This window comes from Brachionichthys hirsutus, unplaced genomic scaffold, assembly GCF_040956055.1.
Source record: "Brachionichthys hirsutus isolate HB-005 unplaced genomic scaffold, CSIRO-AGI_Bhir_v1 contig_472, whole genome shotgun sequence".
Taxonomy (NCBI): domain Eukaryota; kingdom Metazoa; phylum Chordata; class Actinopteri; order Lophiiformes; family Brachionichthyidae; genus Brachionichthys; species Brachionichthys hirsutus.
This window is the reverse complement of record NW_027180436.1, coordinates 101,408-127,212: the sequence shown is the minus strand read 5'-3', so window position 1 is coordinate 127,212 and position 25,805 is coordinate 101,408. Positions and strand designations below refer to the sequence as shown.

Sequence of the window (25,805 nt, the reverse complement as noted above, 5' to 3'; positions counted from 1 at the left end):
TTAAAAACTTTGAGTCCGAACAATTTTTTCAAACTCTCAAATTTGAACAAGCATGCGTTACAATGATGAGCCAAGCTGTGACACTACCGCCACCCTGGTTCTGCTCAGTTGCTCCATTTAATTAATATGCTTTCAGACTTTTCATGAATTGCCTCTCTTTTATTTTCATAGAATGAAATGAAAGAATGAACGAGATCATAGAATAATCCTTAGTCTAAAATGATAATGTTGCTCATGTGAGCTCTGCCTGTGGCTTCAAGCCCACCATAAAAGTTTCAATTAAATTGGCTGTTTTTAAGGCTCGGCCTTCCAGCTGACAGGCCTTCCCACCCTGAGCCAGCTTGTGTCTGATGTTCTAATAACTCCGTGTATGGTACGTCACGCTGCAGATAGCACAACGGATTCTAACAAGATGCTACAGTGAAATAGATGGGTGGCAACCATCTGCTTTCACACAACAATAACCATTCCACAAATTACTGATTCCCTCTTAATGTGAAGACACATTAATGGTGAAGCGCAGAGCACTTCTAATCCGAACAATTGTCTTCCACGAGATAGTTCTAGGCAGTAATTATCTGTCCCTATGATGTGTTTTCAACAAGCGATGTCAAATAGTGCATTGAAGGAGGAAAACATCACCGCTGTGAGGACAGGAAATCACTGCTCTTTTGTCCTTCATACAATATTTGTAATTTAGCTGATAAATTAACAACGATGCAATAATCATTATAACTCTTTCGAAACCTTGGCCCCAGAAGTATTTAAGACGTGTTAAAACTCTGAGTAGTATTTGCCATCTGCTCCTACAATTTTGCTAAAAGTAGATATGCAGCATAAGTAATTGAGTTATTGATTCATTTGAATCTCAAATGCTGGACTTCACGTTTTAGAATCCTCCTCCTCCTCCTCATGTGCGATTCACATTATAAAGACAGACTTAATTCCCAATCATTACGAAGCTGAGTTAAAAACCCAGAATTAGACTCTGAAATGAGCCACCGAACGCCAGTGAACTGTCGGCTTGAGGCCGCAGCTGCTCCTTCACCCTTCAGCAAAGTGGCGGCGAGAGTGTCCTTTACCCGAGCACGCCGGGCATCGGGGGGGGGGGGGGGGGGGGGGAGCGCGGCGTGCGATCGCTCATGCTGTCCAGTTTGTCCATGTCAGAAGTAGAGGAAAGCCTGGTGTGCTCTGAGGCTCCCTGACTTCATTAACTAGAAGGGCAGCATGGGCTTGATAAATGGCCCATTTGATGAGAAGCGTTCATCGCTTCACTCACACAATGTAACACACACAAAGCGTGGAGTCATGAAAACACATGACTGTACACACACACACACACACACACACGCTCACTCACCAACAGCCAACGCATGGTTTCACTCACGCTAAAATGAGGCCGGTCGGAGCAGTTTTGTCATGATGGCTGTTTCGGGGAGACGGCGGCAGCCATCATGGTGTCAGTGACGGAGGAGGAGGAGTGACTGATTGCATGTGCTACACGTTTATCATCACATTGATGAGGTTCAGCGCCAGTCATTTGTCCTGTGATGGAAAATAAGGATTGGTTAAACTGTTTTGCTACTTTGGAACGAGATGGCACTTTTGCTCCATCCAATGGACTCAGAACCCCTCGATATTAGATGCCCATCACGCCTTCCTTCTTCTCAGTACTGCATCTCTGCTTGCTGTGTTTTTTTTTTACAGACTGGGAATGTTTCCTAAGTATTCATTTACACTGGAATTTAAACACAATATTCCATGACTACATCCATAGAGATATTAGTGTATTATAACAGTTTGTGCATGCAGCCATTACTGCTCAGCAGCAGCTAATGAGTTTGTGAGATTCTGTCAGACGGCCAGCAGACAAATATCTGACTGGATGTGCGAGAACATATTTGCGGAACAGTTTGAGGCTGGAGTCAGAAATGCTCAGACATTGATCAATGACTTTTCTGAGTGGAAATAGTGAAGAGAGTGGATATAGAATTGTTTATGGTAAATAGAATTGTTAGTTATGTGCTAAACAGCTAGGGTTAATCTCAACGCTTTCTTAAATATATATAACGGTACGTACATATTGTATGTGGCATAAATCGTTATATCCACCAAAGATAATTATTTTCCTCTCTAAACCAGGGTCCTTATTGTAGTAATCACTGTGTGTAGCATAAGCTTTAAATATATGGGTTATGTGTTCTTACATGAGAGCACAAATAGCCTTTTGGATTCAATTTGCATGTTTATCTCAGATGCAGGGAAATGTGATGGATAATTGTTTATTTCCCACAACCCGCTTCACGGATTTAGCTTCTTCACGGGAGCTGTATCCTTGCTGTTCTCGGTATATGTCAGATCGATACATGAATGGTCTCAGAACCATTTGTCCATGGAGAACTGCCTGGATGTGGTCTGTAGTGACCTCTGAGTCATCATGGGATCAGTGATATCTACGCTGAAAATGAAAAGGCTGACATCAAACAAGGGAAAGATTAAATGTGAACTCAGAGTCCAACTGTCTTGCTTTTATTTCTGGATTATTGAGTAAAAGCCTATTGACCACCTCAATATAGAATTTGGCAGTGTTAATCCCACTTAACAGTAGGTCAGAATATATTGTATACTGTTTGCAAAAGCTTTTTGATTACCTTTAAAACCGTGTGGCTTCTCAGTGACTGTTGGTTAGTTGACTATTCCTGTTTCCCAGTCATGGGCCATTCTACCGACTGCCCCTGTTCCTGATATCCAGTCTGTATTGATTTTACAGCGGTCTGCCGTCATGTCTCGTGCTTTCCCGTCCCTATGTTTTGCTGTAATGTTGCAGGTCCTGTTGCGTTTCAGCCTTTGATCTCAGTGTTTTTCCAGGGTTCAGTGTCTTTACATTTGGTTATTTGATTTTTACTTATTCCCTTCACTGTTTTGTTTTTGTCTTTGCGATTTGAAGTCGGATTATCTATTGTTTGAGCCTGCCAGCCTTATGACCTTTTTTATTTGTTATTAAATCCTTGAACTGCTCTTCAAAAAAATTAACAAATTAATAGAATAATAAATTAAATAATAAGCTGTGGTGTGCCTGGTGGAAATCCCACTGCACCACCCTCAACTGTAATGCTTAACAGAGAGTAGTGCTTAGCACATCACCAAGATGGTGCTGCACTCCATGGATGACCTATACTCCTTATTGTGTGGAAAGAAGGCCATCAGAATTATTTAAAGCCTAATACATCTCAAGCTTGTACAAACACAATGCCAGAATATTCCTCTTTTTTTTTTGCGACTCTATCTCCAACTGACAGATTTTAAAATGATGAAACTACCAATCACTCAGGTTGCCACAACAACCAAGTGGACGGAGCACCACCGGATGTCATGCAGTACAACGCATTGTGCTCCAATGAAAAAGGGGTTATTGAGTAGCCATCATTATTCAGTGTCTTTAAAAAGGTTAATGCACTACCTCGCTAATAACAGCCCTCCTGCACAGCACAGGTTTTGACCAGGTTTTTGTGTCACAAACACAAATGCTATAAATGGCTCAGCTCATTCATCGCTGCTCCCATTTTCTTATAGAATACATATTAAATATGGCTTATTGATCTTAAACTCTCATTAATTCTGTCATCATGTAGAGCAATTGATGTTCAAATTATTTTAACTCGTATTCTTAAAGGATAGAAGAAGAAGAAAAAACAATCTGGATTATGTTTCATTTGAATCAGTAAAAGAAGAGACAAGGAAACACTGAACGATGTCATCACTGCCACACTGGGTTGTTCCCGTACCGATATGGGGTTGCTTTGAACATCTGCTCATAAACACATCATTCGAGTTCATGTTCTGTCCAATATTGTACAGAACTGTCTGTCTGCACCGCTGTCCAAGGCAAATGACCTTTTGTGGTCAATTAAGTCGATCACATCTTATAATTAAAGCAATGTGAGAAGAAAATACAAATAGAAATTAGAGCCAGTCAAGAAGACAGCATGATGATTATTACTTTCCATTTCAGAGGGGAAACCATAATCATTCAACACCGGAGCGATACCAAGTGCCTCAAGTCCTACTGCACACAGGATATTAATAAAGATTTAGCTGTTTGTAATGGATAAACTGTGTCCCGGTCTTCTAACTTAGTAAGATGAATTAGTTATTACTATAATAGCGCCTCCAGTATGCATGTCTGCAGTCATAAATCCGTATTTGGGCTATCTTTCCTCTCCTGTCCCACTCAGAAGAGACATATTGTCCTTGCCGTATTCCCGCATGTATTGGTTGACATCCTTTACTTTGTTCTGCCGTCTCACAGGACGACTGATAAGCAAGAGTGTGAAATTAAATTCAAGCGTACAAAAGGCACAGCAAAAATGTTACCATCAAATCCAAAAATGTGTGAATCTTCCAGCTATATAATGATAACATTCAACATTATCAGACACTTTTGTAATATGGATTAGTGTTGATTTTATTGAGAAAACAATTGTTGTTGTCAGGTATTGACACCTCTCGATAGAAAGATAAATTACTGATAGAACTTTTGAGAAGAGAAGCGAGTCTGCAAAATACTCAACTAAAGACAAATTACCGCTCAAAATTGCTGCTGGACTGATAGGAACATGATTCATTTTTCAAGAAATTCGCAATAAAAGGAAAGTGTTTGATGATCCAGAAATTAGGCCAAATGATGGCGGGAGATTAAAGTCTGAATGCTGATCACCAAACTTGTAAAGAGGAATTATCTGCCCTTGGATATTGAGGCCTGTCTTATTCACCAGGGTAGCCTAACTATCAGCATTTCAATGAGCTGCACCAGGTTTCAATTTACATCCAGATGATAAGAGCCAGTGCACAGTGTGAGGTACTCCTATGTAAAGCAAATACTTCAGTCTCTCCATAGTTCTATCTGCGTAACTTTGGTCCAGGTTTTGTAACAAACACACGGCATCTGACGACAGGTTGGAATATCAGTGTTAAATCTGACAGTCACTGACTCATTCATCATTCATCCTCTGGGAACAACAAATGCAAATAGTTTGCAAATCATTTAGAAATGCAAAATTAATCCAGTCAGAAGGAACGAGGCTGCTTCAATTAGACTTGTGGCGTAATCAACATGGCGGAGAACTCATCACCGCGTATTCTACGAGGCAGATTATTAACGAATCAAAGAAATGCCCTCTTGCCCTTATTTGTATCTCGTCAGCTGTAATAGATTAGATCTCCACAGCAGAAGAAAAGCACTTCCATGCTGTCAGTATCATTAAGCTCAGCAGATTGTTGATGGATTGAACTTTTAACTGATATATTGAGCGTTTGTGTGACCGTAAAGGTGGCACATCTATTGGCTGCACATCAGGAGACACCCTCATCTTTCAGGATTCATTTGATTGGGACAGCACGACTTCCATTCACTATCTCACCTTTCAGCTCTGTTTTGGTCTCCACATACTCCTCAAGGAAATATGTGGTCTCTGTTTGATGCTAAGCAGTTCAAATCATTTTATCAGAGTTGATGAACACATGAATAAAACAGAATTCAAGCTACGAGCCTTGTGCAGACACATTTTTGTATCGTTTAAATGAAAATGGTTCCTCAGTCTCCCATACCTTATTCTCTTTAAAAGGAGCTCGTTAAGATATAGGAGACGATCGTGCAAGTTTAGAAGAGATAATATCGTAACTTATTCAATAGTGCACAATTTGCTGTACATAAATCCTAACATTGAAACACTTGTGAGCCATGTTGACAATGTAATGTTGAAAAAACATATTTTGCAATAAGCTTGTTTGCAAACATTTTTAATTCAGTTACTGTTGATTTTTACTTGCTGTGGCTCAAATGCTAATCATCACTATAATGCATAATACTGAATTGACCTTTAATTTTAATGTTTTATTTCATGTACCACTGGACAATTTTTTTATTTTTTTTTAACACAGCAGAGAATTGTGATTAATTATTGCAATAAATTTGGTCAATGAGTTATTAAATTACCATTAAGTGTTTGTCACTAAGGCAAGAAGAATACATAAATAATAATACATTCTCTTTGGGAGGATTTGCTAGCAGGGGCCCCCGTCCCACCCACCTAGAGACCCCCTTGAAAATTATACATTTAAAAATGACATAACAGTGAAGAACAGCAGTAAAGTAAACAAATAGAAACATACTTCAGTGTCTTTGCCTGTTATAATTTTGATTTAAGTGTCTGATATCCATCTGAATCATCTGTTGTTGGCTTTACATCTTTCCCTTTCAGTGCTCAACGGTACCGTGTTTGGGTCAGAATTAATTAAGAATGATCGTAAAATGACTATAAAACACGTGTCTCAAAATTGAACAGCTTGTTTTCTCTGAATAATTCAGGCCGCTCTGCTGGCCTGTGTGAATTGTTTTGGATACCCTGGAGAGCGACTCTGATGTGTGTAAAAGCATTGCTTTTAGATGTCACAATTGCCCATAACACATATTAGAAAAATACATTGGTAGTGGATTAAATAGAATCAACAGCGAAGCAATGGAAGATCACCTTCTCTTCAGTTGTCAACCTAAGAAGCCGAGTTCATTGCATTCATTACTTTAATTGTATGATATTGAGAGTCATGAATCGATGATCATATTTGAGATCAAAATGTTTTGTTTTTTTATGCATACAGGGAAAGGCCGTGAACATGAATGCTGCTCGCTCAAGCTTCTGGGTAAATTCCAACACTGCACTTTGAGTATATATAAAATAGATTTGAAGCTGACTTTATATAGTGAATTCATAATAAATGTGTGGTAATGTTTGGGTATTTATATATCTGTATGCGTACATTAGCACACTGTCACACATGATTCTCTTCAGCATCTCTTTCCCAGCCGACTGACGCGTCTGCCTCCAAGTGGCCCATCTGCTCCCCGTTTACTCAGAGTTAATCGCAGCTGCTACAATGGGCTGCAAATCAGGTAAATTATTAAAGCGAGCAGACAGTTGCTGAGGCCTTGAGGCACATCTGTGTTGTGGCGTGACAAAGCTGCCTCGAAAAGTCGGGATCTGAATTATCGGCTCGAATAATGGGGTTTCCCATTAAATTGTGTTTGTGCCTCTGTCCCTTGCCTCCAATATGCCAGGAACTCCTCAAGGTGTCATTGAGCTCATCGTCTTGGGAGGATAGATATCTCAGTCTAACTGCAAGTCGGCAAGCGTGTTGACAGGGAGATTTCACTTCTGGAATCTTCGCAGCTCATCACGGTGTGTTGTCGGGTTGATTTACTGAGAACAATGCCTGAGAAGACAGAGGCACTTTTTGTTTAACCTGAGAATCATCAGCCGTTGTGAAGGTGTACTTTTAGCTCTGTGTTTACCCAGTTTTATTTTATTTTTTTTACCTCTACTACCCATGATCTCCTGGAGTGGAATGAGATGAAATCCAATACTAAGTTAAAGCTGCTATAGATTAGAGGCTCCAGGTTTTTCCATCTGTCCATGTCCGTGCCTTTTGTGAGGGAGGATTACAGGACATCTTTGTTAATTCGACAGGATAACATGCCTGTGCAAAGATTATCATCAACACAAGCACTGAGGTGGTGGGTGGTGCAGTTGTTAGTCCAGTACTACAGTAATCCAGCCACTTACCGTACAGCTTTACGTGTGGCTCAACATGCAAACCCCCCGCCGATGTCTCATAAACACGTCAGCCACAAATCCACTCTTAAACCAACATTTTCAAAACATGCCTGTTGAAAATTGTCGGTTGTTGCATGTGTCACGCTGACTGAGACCCAACTGGCGTGTCTACTCTGAGGAGGGTGGAGCACGTCGCAGCCACGTTGCTGTGCACTGTACGAGCAGATCCACCCACATCCTCCCTTCGTGCTGCTCGTTTCCCTCTGCTGCCGACAACAGACTCTCCTGGTCTTCCTCAGCAGCTCTTGTTTCCAGTCTTGATTTCCTGAAGAAAAGCCTCAGAAGAAGAAGAAAAGTCAGTCACCCTGCTCTTGTCACGACAATCACGACGCCATACAGGAGTGGCGTTGCAGCCTGGATCACAATCAAGGAGCATTGTGCTGACAGATTAATGCTTCTGCACATCTGCTTGTGTTTCCCAAAGCCCTTCTTCTCAGTTGCTACACTTTCAATGCTGTTAATAACCTTAAATCATGCTGTGCTATTGTTGTGTAGCTTGAGAAATCAACTTTGTGCATGTCTGGCAAACCTGAAAGCAGCAGCTGCGTGACGTCAGCAAACATAGGCCTGCTGGTAATGGAGCCGGATTAGCTGCTACACTTGTTTGTAAGATGTCATCAGTGATGGACGATTCTATTCTTATTACCTTCTGCTTACAGTGATCCCTCTGTTTACTGTACTTTTGCATTACATTACCGAAATAACTGCAGAAGTAGAACTAGCATTGTGAAATGAAAAAGAGTTGGTTCAACGCCTCTCTTTCTGGGCGCAGATCTCATCATTCCGCAGCAGTCTAATAATCACGGTAAGGAGATCAAGTGGTCTCAAACAGCAGAATATAAGTGCGGTGGGCCTGATGAGGAGATGAGCAGCAGGTGTCCAGAGCAGCACAGGTGGATGAGCTGATGACGGCTGTGGCAGGCCGTGCAGCGAGAGTCGAACAGGAGGGCGGAGCTATGTGGAGCAGGAGGCTCTGGCTGGGTTCCTGACACCTACGGACAATTTTAGCATGTCCAATTCACCTAAATTGCATGTTTCCGGAGGTGGAAGGAAGCCGGAGGACCCAGAAAAAACAACACATGCAATTGGAATTGAGCCACGGACCTTCCTGCTGTGAGGCGACAGCACTACCCACTGTGCCACCATGCTGCCTGAATAGGCGATATTCATTTTATATATGATTGTAATATACATAAGGAGGGGAGAATAATACCAAATCACTAATTCAGGTTATTATGCAAACAAAGAGGTGTTGCTATCAATGCCGTCCTCCTTATTTGAATAATACTCAAGAAAGCAGGGTACAGGCAGCAGGCACATTTCTGCCAACACAGTCACCCCGACCGTGACAGCTTGGACTGATGAGGGCTCATCAAGCGGCTGATGTGAGCTCCAGCCGTCTCCCCGCGCATGGCCCCATCGTCCAGTAACATTTGAATCTGTCAGACCCTATTGTGATGAGCCCACATCTTCAGGGTGAGGTGAACGATCCTGGCAGCTCCTTTACAGCAAAAAAAAAAAAGTCAAATGCCTGTTAAGTGTGGATGCTTTATTGAAAAGGACAGGACAAACAGGGGAATTACGAGCAGCTTGGTATCCACTGCTTATCTTGTCAAATGCAACTAACCAGCTTCTCGGGAAACGCTTTCCTGAAGACGCTATTTCATGCAGTAATGCCACAAGTCAGACCAAAGGTTTTCAAAGTGCCTTCACACGCTGGGCTGGGCTCTGTGTGCCCTGAACATTCTGAATTGAGAGGATCATTATTTTGATATTTTGATAAGGAATGTCTTGCTGTGAGGCGACAGTGCTACCTGCTACGCCGCCATTGTATGCTACTAACTCTGGAGGAAAACAAAACTTGTCTAGAGAACAAGGGGCGAGATCCTGAAGCGCCACAGGAGGAGAGCAGACAAACTGGCAAGGATGAGCACAGAGTTAAAAACACATGAAGTAATGAGACAATCGGGCAGGTGGAATAAATCAGAGTGAGCGGACAATCACACAGGAGGCAGGGAAGGAGCAATTAAGGACAACAAAGAAGAAGAAAACAATTTGGAACTATTAGGAAATTATCGTGGAGGGATTTTAACCCTTCAAACAGCTACAGGCAAACAAACAAAACCAGCCCCCCCCCACCACGCTTTTACTGGGTCTGAGCTGAGTCACTTTACTGCTCGCTGAATAATACAATGATACTTTTCTTGTAACATTAAAACTAATTTCGGACATTTTTTGAATGTCATTTACGTCGACAGGATGGCACAAAGGCAGAATGTTCTCCACTGTCACGTTCAAGCAACGGAATATGGGCCAGCTTAAGTTGTTTTTTACATATATATATTCTATGTTCCATCATTTTGCTAATAGACATAAAACAATATTATCATGACAGCCTATTTAACAGTTGCTGAAATATTTCAATGAGCTATGACACCGCACGTAAATTAGATTTATTACACTACATTTTCGATCAAGAGACAATAAAAAATCTCATCAAATCTAATCTTGATTCTCCCTTCCTTTTTAAATTGTTGTAAATTGAGTTCCTTCCAATATGATTGTCATTTATCATTGTCATGTTGCTATTTTTCTATGGGATAGTGATCATTTTGAGTTCTCAGTTCGACACGTTTAGCACTTTAGCCTTTTACCAAAGTGTGAATGTCAGGATGGAGAACTTTTGCAGTACCAGCGATCCTTTCTAGACAAGATTCAGCCACTGCATCGCTACTTCTCTCCCTGTCCGGCTTCCCAAGAGGAGATGCCTGTCAACTCTGAGGCGTAAATGAGGCAGTCAGCTGCGCACCAATGGCAAAATGGGAAGAAGAAAAAAAGAGCTAATGCAGTCGTTCACTACCCATCCACATTGATCTGATTAGAGTTTGCTATATGGTTTATGTTCCATCTCAGAAGGTTTCTATATAGCATCTTTATTAATATTGCAAAATAATTGCAAAGGTCCAGACCTTTAAAATCCGACGAACTGTCAGGATTGACTGATTTATTGATCGTTGTGATATGAATGGCAGTTCCTCATGTGAACAAGCGATCAATCCAATGGACATTGTGTTGAGACTATCAATTATCCAATCAGCTCCTTTTGCAGAGCTGATGCTTTCATCAAGCGTGTGCATAATATGGGACCTTTAAGCTTTCCTGAATAACTCACTTTCACAGGCACCAGTGGCTCAATGCAGTTAGGGATGTTATAAATTCAACACTTCCTGTTGCAACATAGGAAACCCAACTCTCTTGAAGCTCTAAACAGAGTTTGGTATTACAACTAACATTTCAGTCCATGTCGCATATCAATAAATGCAACAATTGTGTAGTTTTGCACTTACAATTTGTGTAGATGAAATTGCATGTTTCTTGTTGTATTTTTTTCCAAGACATCATAATGGGGAAGCTACCGCACTGTCTGATGCCGGCCACTGTCAATATAGAGACGAAATAAAGGTGCAAATCAGACAACAGCCAAAATGGGAAAAATCCTGCAAATGCTCTGTTCTGGTTTGCACTAAATCCTTCATGCACAGAGCAGGTTACACAAAACCTCACCATGCATTCCTCTCAGTAGTTTCAATGGTGCCTCAGGATAATGTGAGTTATTTTGGATTCACATGTTTCTGTTAGAAGGGTGAGACTGTCTGTGACATCTCATCCATTCCTTAGCCACCTCATGAACTGCTTTCCTCACATCATCATTTTATCTGCCCTATCACTTAGGATTAACAATGAGGAACTCCCAAGATTATGATCATACATTTCCTATTAGCAGGCAGTTTTTAGCGGCCAAGCCAGGGCTGAATCGGACCTATATGAACACCAATGCTCCATGTCAAAACCCTTGTCCTTTAAGGCTCATTAAACGCTGCTTGTGCACAGCCACCTCCAGTCAGACGAGCAGACAGGAGGGGACGGAGACAGCCATGCAGGAAGCCCCGAGTGCCGTACAGCAAGGCTCCGGACAGAGAACATTAACATAACCCTGTTCTTCATGCTGCCCAGATGCTTGATTAATGAGGACAGGCCCACTGGATGACTGAGTGAGGTACGGATAAGTGGACAAAGAGACGGAATTTAGGAGAGGCAGATTTTAGGGATGGAGGTAGAGAGAGGCGAGAGACGGCTTTGGAGATAAACCAAAAATCAATTCTCAGGCTTCGAAACAGTGATCCGACTTTCAAAGACCCTCACTTCAGAAGTTTTAATACGCTTGGCTATTTCCTTGCCCGTTTCTTCCTGTTCCCAACATCCCCATAGGTATCCTCCATCATTATTGATTCCACACAGCAACTCACATGTGAAAAGATTTCTTGATTTTAGCTAATGCAACATTCAGCTGGTCTAATTACAATGCTAATATGCAAACCTAATGCCGTTATTTGTTAATACATGTGTGTAAATGATAGCATTTAAAGAGAACATGCTAAAGGAGAGTGAGATTGGAACTGGGGAGGATATGGGACTTTCTCAAAAGCATTAACGGTTAGGTGAGTTTTAAGTACCTGTCATTTAGTTGAGACAGATTAGGAAGTTCATAGGGAATTTAAGTAGCCTACTTCTTTACATTAATAGAAGCCATCGATGTGTGAAATCCATCAAGCAAAAAACTGCAGTTACAATGATAAGTCTCAAGGGTACATTGAAACAGTACAATAGCTTTACCTGCATGTCAAAAGGTCCAAGGCAAGGTCCAAGGTCAGCGAGGTTCCTCGCTTCCATCAGCAGCACGACAGGACTGGGAGCTGGGAATGAAACAAGTTGTGCTTTGCACCACACAAATTGAACGCCTAACAATTATACTGCCCTTCAGGTCAGCAGAAAATGTACTCTTCTGTTAGAGCTGACTGATGACCCAACAATGCATCGGCATCTGTTTAAAAGTATCATTTATAAAAGTGCATTGTTGCTGACCAATTCCGATTCACACCTTTTAGACTAGAGGATTCACATTTCCAATCACTGAACAGCCTTCTAATAGACGATGTCGTCCACAATCACAAGCATGGCCCCCACCCCCGCCCCACACACACACACATTATTATTCTCATGAGGAATGCGACTGAACATTACGAACTAAGAGCGCCTTTGCAGATCGGAGCTAAATAGTCTGCAGCTTCATCCACATCAATATGACACTTTTCACATGTGAAGAACAAAATCTGGAGCAAAAGTTGAGGACACACAAGCCCCGACGAAGAACCTGCTAGAGAACGATCAGGACTGTCACTATAGAAGTGATAGATTAAAGCTGGAGAATTTACACTGACTGTGAATGAAATCACTCAGACCAGAGGAGTGTCCACTTTTCTCGATGTTATTAAATTTTATCCAGATACATTTACTAGATTTGAATGACTGGACTGTCTTACTCAGTTAGAAAGAGTATTCCCTTTCAAAATGCCACTATAATGATCATTATTACCCATAATACCACCCTAATTCGGAGCGTAATCCTGTGTTTAAAATAAAATGTATGTGTTTCGCGATTTTTCTCTTTGTTATTCGAAAAGAAATGTGAACAAAATTTTGAATCATGTAAGTACATTTTTCACTATTCGCTGTTTCACTACAGCACTGTTGCTGCAATCCAGTGATTGACAGGAGAAGGTGGAAGCTGGAAATCCACTAGTGCATCTTGGCTGTGATTTGTCCTTGTAGATGAGGTGTTCAGGCACTCCACCACCCCAGCTAACTTAAATTATCACCATCCATGAGTGCACACCAGGACCATGTGCAGTAGCGGGTTACCGGGAGGAAGTGGAGGAGGATTGCCAGATAGTGTGGAAAGACAGCTATAGCTGAGACACAGGAAAAGGATAAGGACATTCTTCATATAGGATACAAAACGAGGCAGAGGAGAGGATGAATAGCCTCTTCTCTCGACTGGACTGATTGGCTAAAAATTGTCCATGAGTGTGTGCTTGTTTTTCTTTCGTGTGGTAGCACGATGAGCTGGCGTCTCATCCGGGGTGTACCCCACCTCACGTCGTTGGCCAGCGGGGATAGGCTTAAGTGGCCGGGGACTAGACGATTGGGATCATCTCATCGACAAGAAAATGGATTGATGAATGGATGGATGTTTTCTGTGTCCTCATTTTCAGGTTGCTTTATTTATTTATATATATATTTTTTAAACCAGCTTCAATTAATCTGGCACAAATTGCTATCAGCCTCCTTGCCCCATTCCTATCGACCACTAACAGATTCCAAAAAAGGTTCCACTAATCTGAGACATCCCAGCAAGATGAAGAAATAAGATGTGATTACATGGTGCTTTTAATTCCAATGCCTTTTCAGCTTCTGTTCCTATCGCATAACTTTATTTTCATCTCTTTAGTCAGACTTTTTTCGTGTCTCACTCTACTTTATTCTCCATTGGAGTTTACAGCTATTTCCTAAGAGGTTTTGCAGAAACCCTTTTTATTGATTACTCTGCCGTTTTACCACATCTGCAGGAACATAAACGTTACTTCACAGATAGACACATAAGACTTGAATTGCAAATTTGTCTTTATTGCTACATTATGTTTTAAACTAAAAGTGTCTGTGCATGTAAAATAATGGCTTTTTAGATCCATTAAAGAGAAAACACAGACATGTTTAAAGCAAGTGCACTTTGAAATAAAGTAGTCATGAAGCTCTTCATCAATCATCTATAAAGGTGCACTCATTCAGTTGCAAAACAGAAATTTATTCCACTATGGTTTGTAAAGTGTGATAATTTCAAGGGGGTTTGAAAATACTTTTGCCTTTAAAACAAACTTTGAAACAAGCACATGTTTTAAATGTTGGAGAGGAAGTAAGCGATGACTTTTATACTGTAGCGCGCTGAGTGACTAATGGAGTAGTCAGAGCAAATGGGTGTGTCAAATATTAGATTCAGCAGAATCTCACGCAACAAGAGCTTCAGGATGATGAGCTGTTGATCACAGGTGACAGTGACACCATGGAGAAGCACACCTGCAGCTGCTGTGCCCATCTGTCATGACCTTTAGCTGTAATAACGTCACAAGAACCTGACCTTTACCTCGCCTCAGCAAACAGTGCACTATATCAGGGACTATCGCTGATATGTTGTTCCTTCAAGCTAGCAAATAGCCACAAAACAATTACTCGTTGGTCATATTCACCCATTAGTCAAGAAAACATGATCTTAAAAAAAAAAGATCCACATACTACAGAAGGTAAGACATTTTGCATTATGAACCCTGACTCACATTGACATTGAGATGGCTGCAAAACAAGTTTGGGATGTTGTGTAAAACATAAATAAAACAGAATTGATTAAAATATTTTTTGGACCTATATTCAATTGAGTACAAATCCAACTCTCTTTAATATTTGCACAGATGAACTGTTGCTTTATACATAATAATAAATGATTTCCCCATCTAAGAGCTATAATATTAAATCATTCAGAGATATCCCAGCACAGACTGGAGAAAGGCAGAACCATTGCTGAATGACCGTGACCTCCTCAGGCAACACCAAAATACATACAAAAATACCATGATTGTGTTATGGATGTCTCTGCAGTACATTGGATTACCAGCATTTATGTTGCTGCACAAGTCATCACTGACTTGTGTTAAGTTCAACATTCAGCATGGCTTGTCCAGAACACAGACACCAGACGGACCTGCCCTTTAGAATGAGATCCAATACACAACAAGCATCTGAAAATACACAGGCAAATGAAAATCATAAACTACTTATGGCAAGACGAGATGTGAACTACTGCAAAATGTCATCATGCAAGCCAAGCCCATGGAAATTTGTAAATAGAGGGTTTATGGGTTTATACATTGTGGGAGACCTGAAGCCTTTGAGCAAGGCTGAAAAGCCATTAACTTAGTCACAGGCAACAAAGCCTTCAAGGTAAATATTTGTGAACTTAACTAGGCCAACATCGTATGAACAACTTCAAATATTTATATTTAAAGTTGCACATATATACTATATTTTTGCATAACTGTGTCCCTGCTTGACAAACATAAATCACAAAGGTAGAAAATTAGAACATTAAGAGAATGATTTACTTCTCCTTGATTCAGTATCTTGCGGGGCGGCGGTGGCTCAGTGGGTTGAGACTTGGGTTGGGAACTGGAGGGCCCGTTCTACCTCCAAGTGCTCAATGACAAATGAAAGTGCCTTTGAGCAAGGCAGTTACTCCCCCCCCCCCCCCCCCCCCCAAGGCAATTGGTGGTGGAGCATCCTAGCTTTGGAGTATTATCACCTAACCGTAGTGGTTAGACTTCAATGTTAGAGCACAAAATTAAATCTCTTTAGACACTTTAAATTAATTTGATGCGGAAACAAGCTCTTACAAAGTACATTTATCCTGCTTCATCTGTTGTTTAGAACAAATTGGAAGAATTTAGTGATTTATTTTCATAGTAAATTAAAAAAAAGACATCTAAGATCGAACTGCATCCCTGCAAGCAGGCCACAAATGTACTCAAGCGTGAAATGGTGAATATCGATGCAAGTGATGAATACAGAGGAAAAGCTCTCAGGGAAGGGAGAATGCCAGTTACTCAAAAAACCACTGTCCTCAAAAGAAACATCTCCCAAAAGCCACTAAAATAGCCTTGAAAAACTATACTGAATTAGAAGAGTGCACTGTGTCATTAGAGAAAAGGCAATGGCCATGCATTTATCTAGCAGCAGCAACCAGACGGTTTATATCAGAGCAGCAGGCTGCATCCGGAGTCACGAGTCATGCCAAATGAGACTGAAGCAGCCTGATTAAGGAGCGCGCAAATAATAATGGAAATAACGACCTTGAATTATCACACTCACGCCAACTAACTGATGTTTTCTCATTTATTTATTTATTTATTGACGAGAAAGACCAAGTGATTCATGGATTATTTGCAGTTTCTCCTGAAGATTGATGCATTTACATTTTTCTCAAGTGTGACGGCCAAAAAACTCAAAAATTGTCACGGGACAAATAGTTTTAATTGGGACAAGGACAAACTGGGGTTGTCTTTCGGTGCGTCAATTTTAATCATTGAGAAGATGACTGAGCAGGTGGTAAATAAATACAGAGTTTTGGGTGAGCTGACAGTTCTGCACCCGGAGCATGTCTGTTTACTGGACTGGAAGAATTACATTTTAGGATAGGAGTGTCCGAGACGGACAGGAATTTCCTGCTGAGGGCATATTGATCTTGGTTCTGCATCTCTTTAAGTACTGCAAATGTAGAGAAGAGTGTAGCTTGACTAAGTACGGATGGGTGCGTGTCATTGAATAACTCCGCCCTGCCTCTGCGGCTAAAGACATTGGAGCAAGATTAAATAAAGTTTTGTAATGAGGCAAGCTTCTCCATTTGCGGTGCTGGTGGTGGGAGACAGAATGGTTAAGTTACTGCAAGAAACTGCTTTTGAAATTCTAGCAAGTATAATGAGGATTTCAGTCTCTAAATTGGACCAATTTAAGTGACTGTTGGATCGGGAAATGTAGAGCAATGCTTTATTTGGGAAAAACCTTGTGACATTGATGGAAAATGTTCCTCCTGTATCTGTAATAATATTATTGTTCAGAATCCATTGGGATTGGCTCCTAGGCATCCTCCATTGTTTCCAGCAACATAATTAATAGCTTCTATCGGTAGTCGCACAAACCTTAGGTGCTTGGTTAATAAGCAGACAGGTATTGCTAGAAATCGGGGGCAAGGCCGAGCTACACCAGACAGCTGCAGGTAATTTTAGCCAAGCATCCACCTGTGAGAAAAGTCAGCAGAAGGAGCGTGGATCCTCGCTGATGATGACACAGATGTCGAGAATTCAGGCTTCACTGAGTACCAATTTACCAAGTTCACGTCTGATGAGATAAAATGATGAGATGCTACACCCTTCCTGAATGCATGTACTTGGTCATTTCTGCAACTATACATTTTAAACGAAAGCTTAAATAAAAGCATGAATAGTAGATGCAATTTGGCCCATTGGGTCTCAATTTCTTTTTTCTTTTTTAAAGTTAGGGCACCATTGAGTTCGACCATCGAGAGGGGGCTCACGACGTTATGATGGGATTTCAGTCGTGTGTAAATCAATATGTAGTATGACCACATTACGAGAGAGTTAAAGGTCAACTAGCGCCGAAGTTCAACTACACAACAAAATATATTCACATGGTAGGCCAATAATGTTGTTGCTTTTTTTATTTCACATTTTTATTTGATTTCTTCATTATACTATATGTAAATGTAAAATTCAGTGGATCTGATGTTATTATCCAACAAGGATGTTCAAGGCATGCTATTACCAGGTGAAGTCAAAGCATGCATGTGTGCATATGTGATCACATGTCAATGTCAATACATGATGCATCACATAAAACCACAACATTTTGTTACTGCAGAAATCTTAAGGTCATTGCATATACAACGTCAACACTTGGGCCATACGGTGCACACTGAAAAGCCAAAGCGGCAAAACCAAATTAATCTGCAATACTAAAAAAGATGGTTTTACAACGCATTCCTAGATATTTGCATACCTAATATTGTAACCTGCTACTGTACAACTGAAAGAAGTACTTCTGCGTCTTTTCAACAACACGTATTGGTTACTATTGGGAAAGATATGTGGGAGGTAGAGAATTCCTCGCATGGAAACAAAGACGTTACAATTTTCCACTGGACTGCACACAGTGGATGAAAAGTCACAGCAATCAATATTTATTGCCTTTCATTATCTCCCAGCACCTTTTTACAGTTTCATAACAATGCATGGGTAAGTACTGGGACATACACTTATGTCATCTCAGGATATGATGACTCGGATATTTACCAACATAAATTGTGCAGGGCTGTCATTGAATTTGGCCTTGATGGCCTCAGAGATGAAACTGCGCCAGAGAATGTCACCATTGATGACTCACTATATAACACGGAGCCATCAATCCCCTGATTGATGCAGCTGGTGTTGTCGTATCTCATGCAGAAGGTTTTGCTTTCTGATTCATGGCGGGCTTGGGTGATTTCTACAGTAGCTGCTAGTAGAACAGCGTAGTTGAAGATCCAGGATGTAAAGGGAAAAAGGGAACGAATGCAACGTCCACAGGGCACTGTGTTTATTGTCTTTGTTTATTATAGACAAAGAACATTAGATATCACAAAACAATCCATCAAACCATGAGCAAAGAAAAAAAAAGCTACCTTAAGAGAGAATTGTGCTCAAATCATGACCTCAGATGTTGTCAGATTTTATTATATTTGTCTTCACAACTCAAAAGCTTGTGTTTGTGCTGCAAACCGTGTTAGAGTGCGCAACATAAGCACGGCGATATATATCTCAATCACACCAGCACCTCAATTGTGTCTGAGATATGAACAAGCAGCTCATTCAATTAAAGTCCACAAATGCTTTACACCTTTTTATGTCTCGCCTATTCTACCTCAGACCTCGTGAGTCACCACGAATTGGTTTGAAGTGACAAAGCAAAATGTACTGCTGGAACAATGGGCTGCAACAAGCCGCTATACTTTATCAAATGCACACTGGCACACATTTGAAAACACAATGTGGAATTAGTTTCAGAAAGCACTGCACAGATCAAGCGACTTTACAGACCCCCCCCCCCCTGCCCCCACACTACTTTGTACTTTAAAACACAGGCTGCATCCTTTTACTCAGGAATCATTTCCTCTGAGTGCTCATCAATTTATACATTTAGAAGTAGCTGAAGCAAACAGTGGAGAGTTCTTTGACGAGCAAGGTGAGCTATATACATCCTGTGAATTTCACCAATTCAAGCATGGCACTTTGCTGCAGACTATAGACCGGTATACTGCCGTGGGCTGTTGGGCAGATAAATCACAGAGAAGTGCCGTACTCTGCAGTCACAGCCAAGAACGGTGAATTACTGCAGCAACGGCTATCTGGCCGAGACTGCGAGACTGAATTCCCTGCAGAAAGTACGCTTACAGTTTTAAATTGACACCACAGTTTTAAGCGAGTGTCTGTAATGCATCATCTTTATCAAAAAAAGGCCATGTTGCTTCATGTCTGTGCTTTCTCCCTGGTGGCAAGATTAAGATGTCACTGTGTTGTGTATTTGGATTCATTTGAATCTTGCCTCACAGCAAGAAGTTCCTTGGTTCAAAAACAGCAAAAACAGGAACAGCAGCAGAAATATCAGCCGTAAACACCGGTACAATTCATCATTCATTCAATCGGCTACTTTACACTTGGCTTGCAAGTGTAGTGAGTCACGAAACTAAATGACCACTGTACTCGAGTCGCTGCTGGCTACTGCACCACCCGGGCCCCGACCTCTCTGTGTGAGGGTCAATCAGAATATGAACATTGTGTGTCTCGACACGGACCTATCCAACGCAAAGAAAAAATAATTCTCCATCATAATGAAACAAATTAGATAATATAAACTGTAGGGTTTTACCAAACCCTCTTCCGGTTCTTGTTCTCCATAGTGGGTGCGTAATCAATGAGGAGAATGTGGGTTAAGATTAAGACATTTATATAATTAACAGATCAGTACAATTAGTTCAGATATCAGCGCTGAGATTCCAACACAGCTCTCGTGCCCGCGCTTCATTGGAATGAAGACGCTTCCTGCTTCGTCCTCACGTCATTCTGTCCCCTGAAGGCGGGACTTTGCCCCAGCCAATCTAAGCCCATGTTTATCTGTGTTGTGTGATGTCACTGTTGTGATGCGTTCATTTGAAATCAGTCATTACAATAACAAACTAAACGTGGTGCGCCTCTGTTGTTCTGTCGGCATGTAAACACGTTGTGGAATCCCATCTACTATGGAAATTCCCTACAAAACTTCTGTTGTCAGAAGAATAGATTATACTATGTATATTTTACCAAGGGTGACACTAATTACAATTTATTAATTAACAAAGTATATTTACATTGACAACCCTTTTTTTTTTACTACGGTCCAGTGGTGGCATTTTTAAAACCGTCAGTCGCCATAACCACTGGTGCATCTTCTAAATTTAACATGTGTAGATCAAAAGGTTTACTCGCCATCGGAAACCACTTTAGCTCTGCTGACTGCATGATGCCTTGCGAGCTGGCTAATGAAACCTTTGAATTCCGGAAAGGGTCTTTCTCCAGCACCCAGACCAAGCGACGCTGTCAGTTATTCTTCCGTATTGTATGATATAAATGAATTTTTGTGTCTGCCTTCCCCTTTCAAACCGTTGAGCAAACATCCCTTGTTTAGCCTGTGCTCCCTTACTGTATAGTTTCCACTTCCATGTGACTTATTTGGTTTAAGACGGTCCGGTTCTGTTTAGAGGGAGAAGGGAGGATGTGGATGGAAGTCAATTTGCTTCAGCCAAACAATTTGCTTAACTGTAGGATAAATACGATGACATTTACTGCTCTCCTACACCCTCTTTTCTATAATTGTTCAAGTGTATTCAAAGGTGTCTCTGCAATACCTCAGAAGGATGAGGTGCATCATGTCCTACATTAATGACTAACGCTTGCGTCTTTTCAGATAAATTAGAGCACAGGGTACGAATATCAGCCTCAAATAAATCTGATAAATCATGCAAATATGTTTGCTATGATTTATTAAATCTCCCTTCAACAATTTTAATGAAATGCCTTCGTGTCATCTCATCACAGCATCCCGTTTGGCTATAGGCAGAGAATTCTGTGAAATCAAAGAAGAAACAGAGCAAAAAATAAACTGGAAGCATGTGGGTCTGCTTTAAATGAACACGGAAACTCTGAACTATTCCACACTTGACTGAATTCATACTGCAGCTGTCAGATTTCTTTTAAGTTGGAAAGTTTGCCTTTATTTTGCCCCCCCCCCCCCCCCCCCCCCCCCCAGACAGAGAAGGCTCTTTGGATGCCATTTGCTTGGCACCTGGCAAGATGCTGGATGGTAAATACTGATTGGTCGGCAAGTTTAGCTCGTCGTCCATTACTGTGGTGAAGTGATCGGGGCTTTCGCCATTGGATGTGTCTTTGATGACACTGTAGGTTAGCGCCACGCTGTAAGAAGCCGGTTTCTCTTTACGCTGTGGGCTGCACTGACACAGCTTCTTGAAAGCAGTGCGGAACTTCTGGGACATGGCATTGTAGATGACCGGGTTGATGGCGCTGTTGAGGTAGACGCAGAGACGGCAGAAGAGCAGGAACCAGGCGTCCAGGTAGGCCTCGTCCAGGAAGGAGTTGACCACCACTAAGGTCCGGTAGGGCATCCAAAGGAGGGCGAAGAGGATCACCACCACAGCCAGCATCTTTGTCACCTGATGAAATTCATCATGCATCAAAAAACATGCTATAATATTAAAACAATTAAAACAATATTAAAGCATTAAACCGAAGCACTCGGAGAGCGCAGACCTCCGCCAAGCAGCTCATTCCCCTCCTAATTGGATCTACACCATCCACATGGTGATCTGGATCGTCATCAAAAGGTTCTAAATTGTTCTTGGTATCTTTATATACCAAGCATGTAAAGTTAAAGTGAATCAGCGTTGCACTAAATATCCTTTCTGTAGACTGGAAAAACTCACTGAGCATTTCCTGCTGTTGATGCTTCATGTTAAAGCCATAAAAATGGTGAAACTGGAAACTGGGCTTTCCACACATCTGCATTCTCTCCCTGAGGTTAGAGAGCTGTCAACATTCATTCACAAAAAAAAAGCCTCCACATATCCTAATTGTGTAATTTGTTTTCAGCAGAAGATCAGTTTCTTGTTTAGCTGTGCTGCAAATGAAGGCAACAACTGCACTGGTGGAAAAATACAAGAATGACATGACCTGTTCAGTTAATCCGAACTCATTAAATCAGTAAAGATCACCAGATGAAGGCTTAAAGATTAGAACTTGTGATCTGTGATTTGTGAGCAGACGTGCTCGTCATTAATTCTGTCCACTGGGTAGGGGAGTCATGTCGTTCCGTATCCAGGTGACATTCTGTGTTTTGCCATGATGACATTTCGTAGATGAAACATGGTAACGCTCAGGCTCTACTATTAATGGTGCAGCTGAGCTCAATAGCAGACTACCAAATCAAAGAGGCGTGCTAAACTCTGATTTTACGTCTTCACTGAAGCTATTTGACATATGTCTGAAACTGTCCCAGTGATTAGCATTATTGTGTCGAATTATTATGACTGGTATTCGTAACACAGACATGTAAATTCGGAGTACGGTCAGTGTTTCTCAGTGAAAAATCATATCCTGTTCAGTTACAGACTTTCGCTGCCGGCGTCATCAGTGGGCAACATGCCGAATCCGAGATCATTACCCTCGCCGAAGAGGAGGCGAGGGTATTGCAATTGGGTGCGTTTGTTTGTCTGTCTGTCTGTTTGCTTGTTTGTCTGTCCGAGCGCATAACTCAAAAACTAGTAACCCAATCGACTTGAAATTTTTACACAAGCAAGGTTCTGTCCGTGGCTCGGTCCTCCCCGAGAATGGCGTTGATCCGGATCTGGATCCAGATTCTAGACTTATTTTTACATCTGGAATTGTGCCTCTGCTGTAAACTGCCACTTTAAGAGGGAGGGACACGAATGGCATGATGGGAAAAAGAGTCCACAATGTGTCTTGTAGAGAAGCATGCTAGAGCAGGTTTGGCCCCTCTGATCCGGAAGCCCTGTTTACTGTCTCACAAGATCGAATAGTCTTTTGGAGGCAAGGGTCTGCAATCTCTGATTGTCGTTTTCTAGTTGTTCATTTGTGACCTTTAGGTGATTCACCATTGTTCTTTGTGTGCACCAATGCTAACCACCAGGTACACACTTGATTAAATGATTGTGGGTGTGTGTTCACCGAGAGACAACAACAAGTCATACTGATGGAGAAACAGCCTCTTTGAGTTGCAGCTGATTAGACTATCCAATAGGGCACGGCGCTCCCTCAGGGTACCGCACCCAGTCATATAGGAAGACTTCTCCCACTTATCTGATCTGCTTCCGAGCTGTGTGGCTGTGCCTTGAGAGGATTCTGTTTTCCACGTTGCAGGGTGTTGGACGCGTTTGATAAGAGAATGACAACGTCAACCTGAGCAGGGTCATTCAAAGGATGGCTGGGCCTCAGGCTCTTCTGAATTAAAACAACTTTCGATATGAATCAAATTGGATCTTGACAAAAAAAAATCAATTTGTTTGCTGGATGGTTGGTTTCTGAATGTGTTTCCGTAAAACTTAATGGGAGGATGGTTTGTTTGGTGATGCGTGAATCAAATGTATTCCATGGGGGGATTATCTGTGAGCATATGCAGTTTGGGGAAGACTCAAATAAAAATAGATCCACAATATAATATTTGTTTGACTCAAATCCAGTAACTTGAATTACTTTGATTTTGGATTTGTTTAAATTAAAGGGAACTGTTGTGCCTTGGTAGAAATATACCCTAAAGATAAAAAGAAATCCCCCCCCCCCCCAACTCATTTTAAAATGAGCTGCAAGAGTGTTTGTTGGTTTTAAAGGGATGGGGTCAGCTCAATTTCAGTGATAGAAGTGGAAAACTTTGCTGTGTTTGCACTGTTTTAGATGCAATGTGAGAATGTTTGTGGGCAGCACTTTATAGGTAACACTCAGGGTCAGCTGCAACAAAAGAGCCCGGTGCTCACGTGTAACAAGACTCCTGGAGATTTCTAATATCTCAGAAAACACCCTGAATGTTGTTTTACACTTCATTTCTCAAAGAATCTCATGAACTGATGACTTGTTTTACAATTCTAGAACAGTTCTGAACACAGTAATTCAGTTATGTATGTTCACGCTGAATCTAATGAACCCCCCAAATTCAAAATAAATGTAGAAGCCTCCTGTCTTTTTAATCTAAGCATTTTCTCTTCATGCATTTTTTTAAAAAGCATTTTAAATAACTGCAGTGAACAAAACAAATATGTTTTCTTGAGATATAAAACTTGAACTATTAACTGAACGACTTGCACCACGACACGAGTTTTTAATCAGCTCCACTACAAGCGAGACAAAACGTCTCAGGTAAAGCGCACCAACATTGGCCCCCACCTCGCCTCACCTGTCTGCGGGAGGCAGCCGTGCTGCTGCTGGAGGAGCTGGCGCTGATCGTCCTCCTGCCTCCCTGACTCGTCTCCTTCCTCCACTTCTTGTTGCTGTCCTTCGGATCCGAGGGCAGAGGGTTGAGGAAAAGTATCCGCGCGATCAGCCCGTACAGGACCGTGGCCAGCAGGAGGGGCAGCGCGTAAAACACGGCAAAATCTGTGAAGTAGATGGGCAGGTAGTGGCTCCTGGACACCTTGTAGGCGCAGCTGAGACGCGCCGCGTTGTCGTAGGCCAACGTCTCGGTGTCTGACAGAAAGAGCCACATTACGCAGTACGCACAGGTGAGCGCCCACACCAGCGTGATGATTCTCTTCGCCCTGGACAAAGTGCACAGGAATTGCGCTTTGATGGGGTGGCAGATGGCGATGTAGCGCTCCACGGTGAACGCGGTGATGGAGCAGGAGGACGCGTTGATCCCCAGGTACTGGAAGTAAGTGATGCCCAAGCAGCCCGCGTAGCCGAACACCCACTGGCCGCACAGCGCGTCGGTGATGTTTGGCAGCCCAGCGGCCGTCAGGACCATCAGGTCGGCGGCGGCCAGACTCACCAGGTAACAGTTAGTGGGAGTGCGCATGTGTTTGGTGGTCAGCACCACCAGTATGACCATCGCGTTCCCCACGACCCCCACCCCGCATATGAGGCACACCAGAAACACGCTGGCCACTTTGTATTCGACTGTGTAGTCGGTCCAAACACCCAGAGTTCCATTGCCCTGCGTCGACGTGTCGTTTCCCATCGCCGTGTTATCCATGGTGAGGTTCTCCATGGCAGGAGGAGGCTTTGGCTCTGTGCGCCTTTTGCCAATCAAACGAATTCACCAAAAAAAGTCAACAATAATCCAAAGAAAAAAAGATTTCCGAAAACTTCATCTCACCCGCGTGCAGGTCCAATCCATCCAAGATGCGTCTTCTTATCGGATAAATTCATTTTCTGATACTGCAAGGCTATTAAACAAAGCTCGAATAGGTCCCGGTTTGCCAAACAAATGGAATGAAACGTCCAAGGAGCGAGAGGAGGTGTTGCATGCAGCTCCTCTCGCTGCGCCCGTCGCACAGCCCGCACACTGTCATGACTGAGAGCG

General features: G+C 41.9%; 1 protein-coding gene across 1 annotated transcript; it reads right to left on the bottom strand.

Annotated features, from left to right (window-relative positions):
* Nucleotides 1-8,484: 8,484 nt before the first annotated feature.
* On the bottom strand, nt 8,485-25,490 carry LOC137914906 (thyrotropin-releasing hormone receptor-like). Its single transcript, XM_068758393.1, has 3 exons — nt 24,681-25,490; nt 21,512-21,930; nt 8,485-8,662 (listed from the first exon to the last, which is right to left on the bottom strand). The coding sequence occupies exons 1-3, from the start codon at nt 25,488-25,490 to the stop codon at nt 8,485-8,487; spliced, it is 1,407 nt and encodes a 468-aa protein (XP_068614494.1).
* Between the last annotated feature and the right edge of the window lie 315 nt (nt 25,491-25,805).

Coding starts and splice junctions, on each gene's coding strand:
- LOC137914906 (XM_068758393.1), bottom strand. CDS start 25,490: ATGGAGAACCTCACCATGGATAACACGGCGATGGGAAACGACACGTCG. Junction 21,931..24,680: donor CGGCTGCCTCCCGCAGACAG/GTGAGGCGAGGT, acceptor GAATTTCATCAG/GTGACAAAGATGCTGGCTGT. Junction 8,663..21,511: donor GCATCCAAAGAGCCTTCTCT/GTCTGGGGGGGG, acceptor AATTGTCCGTAG/GTGTCAGGAACCCAGCCAGA.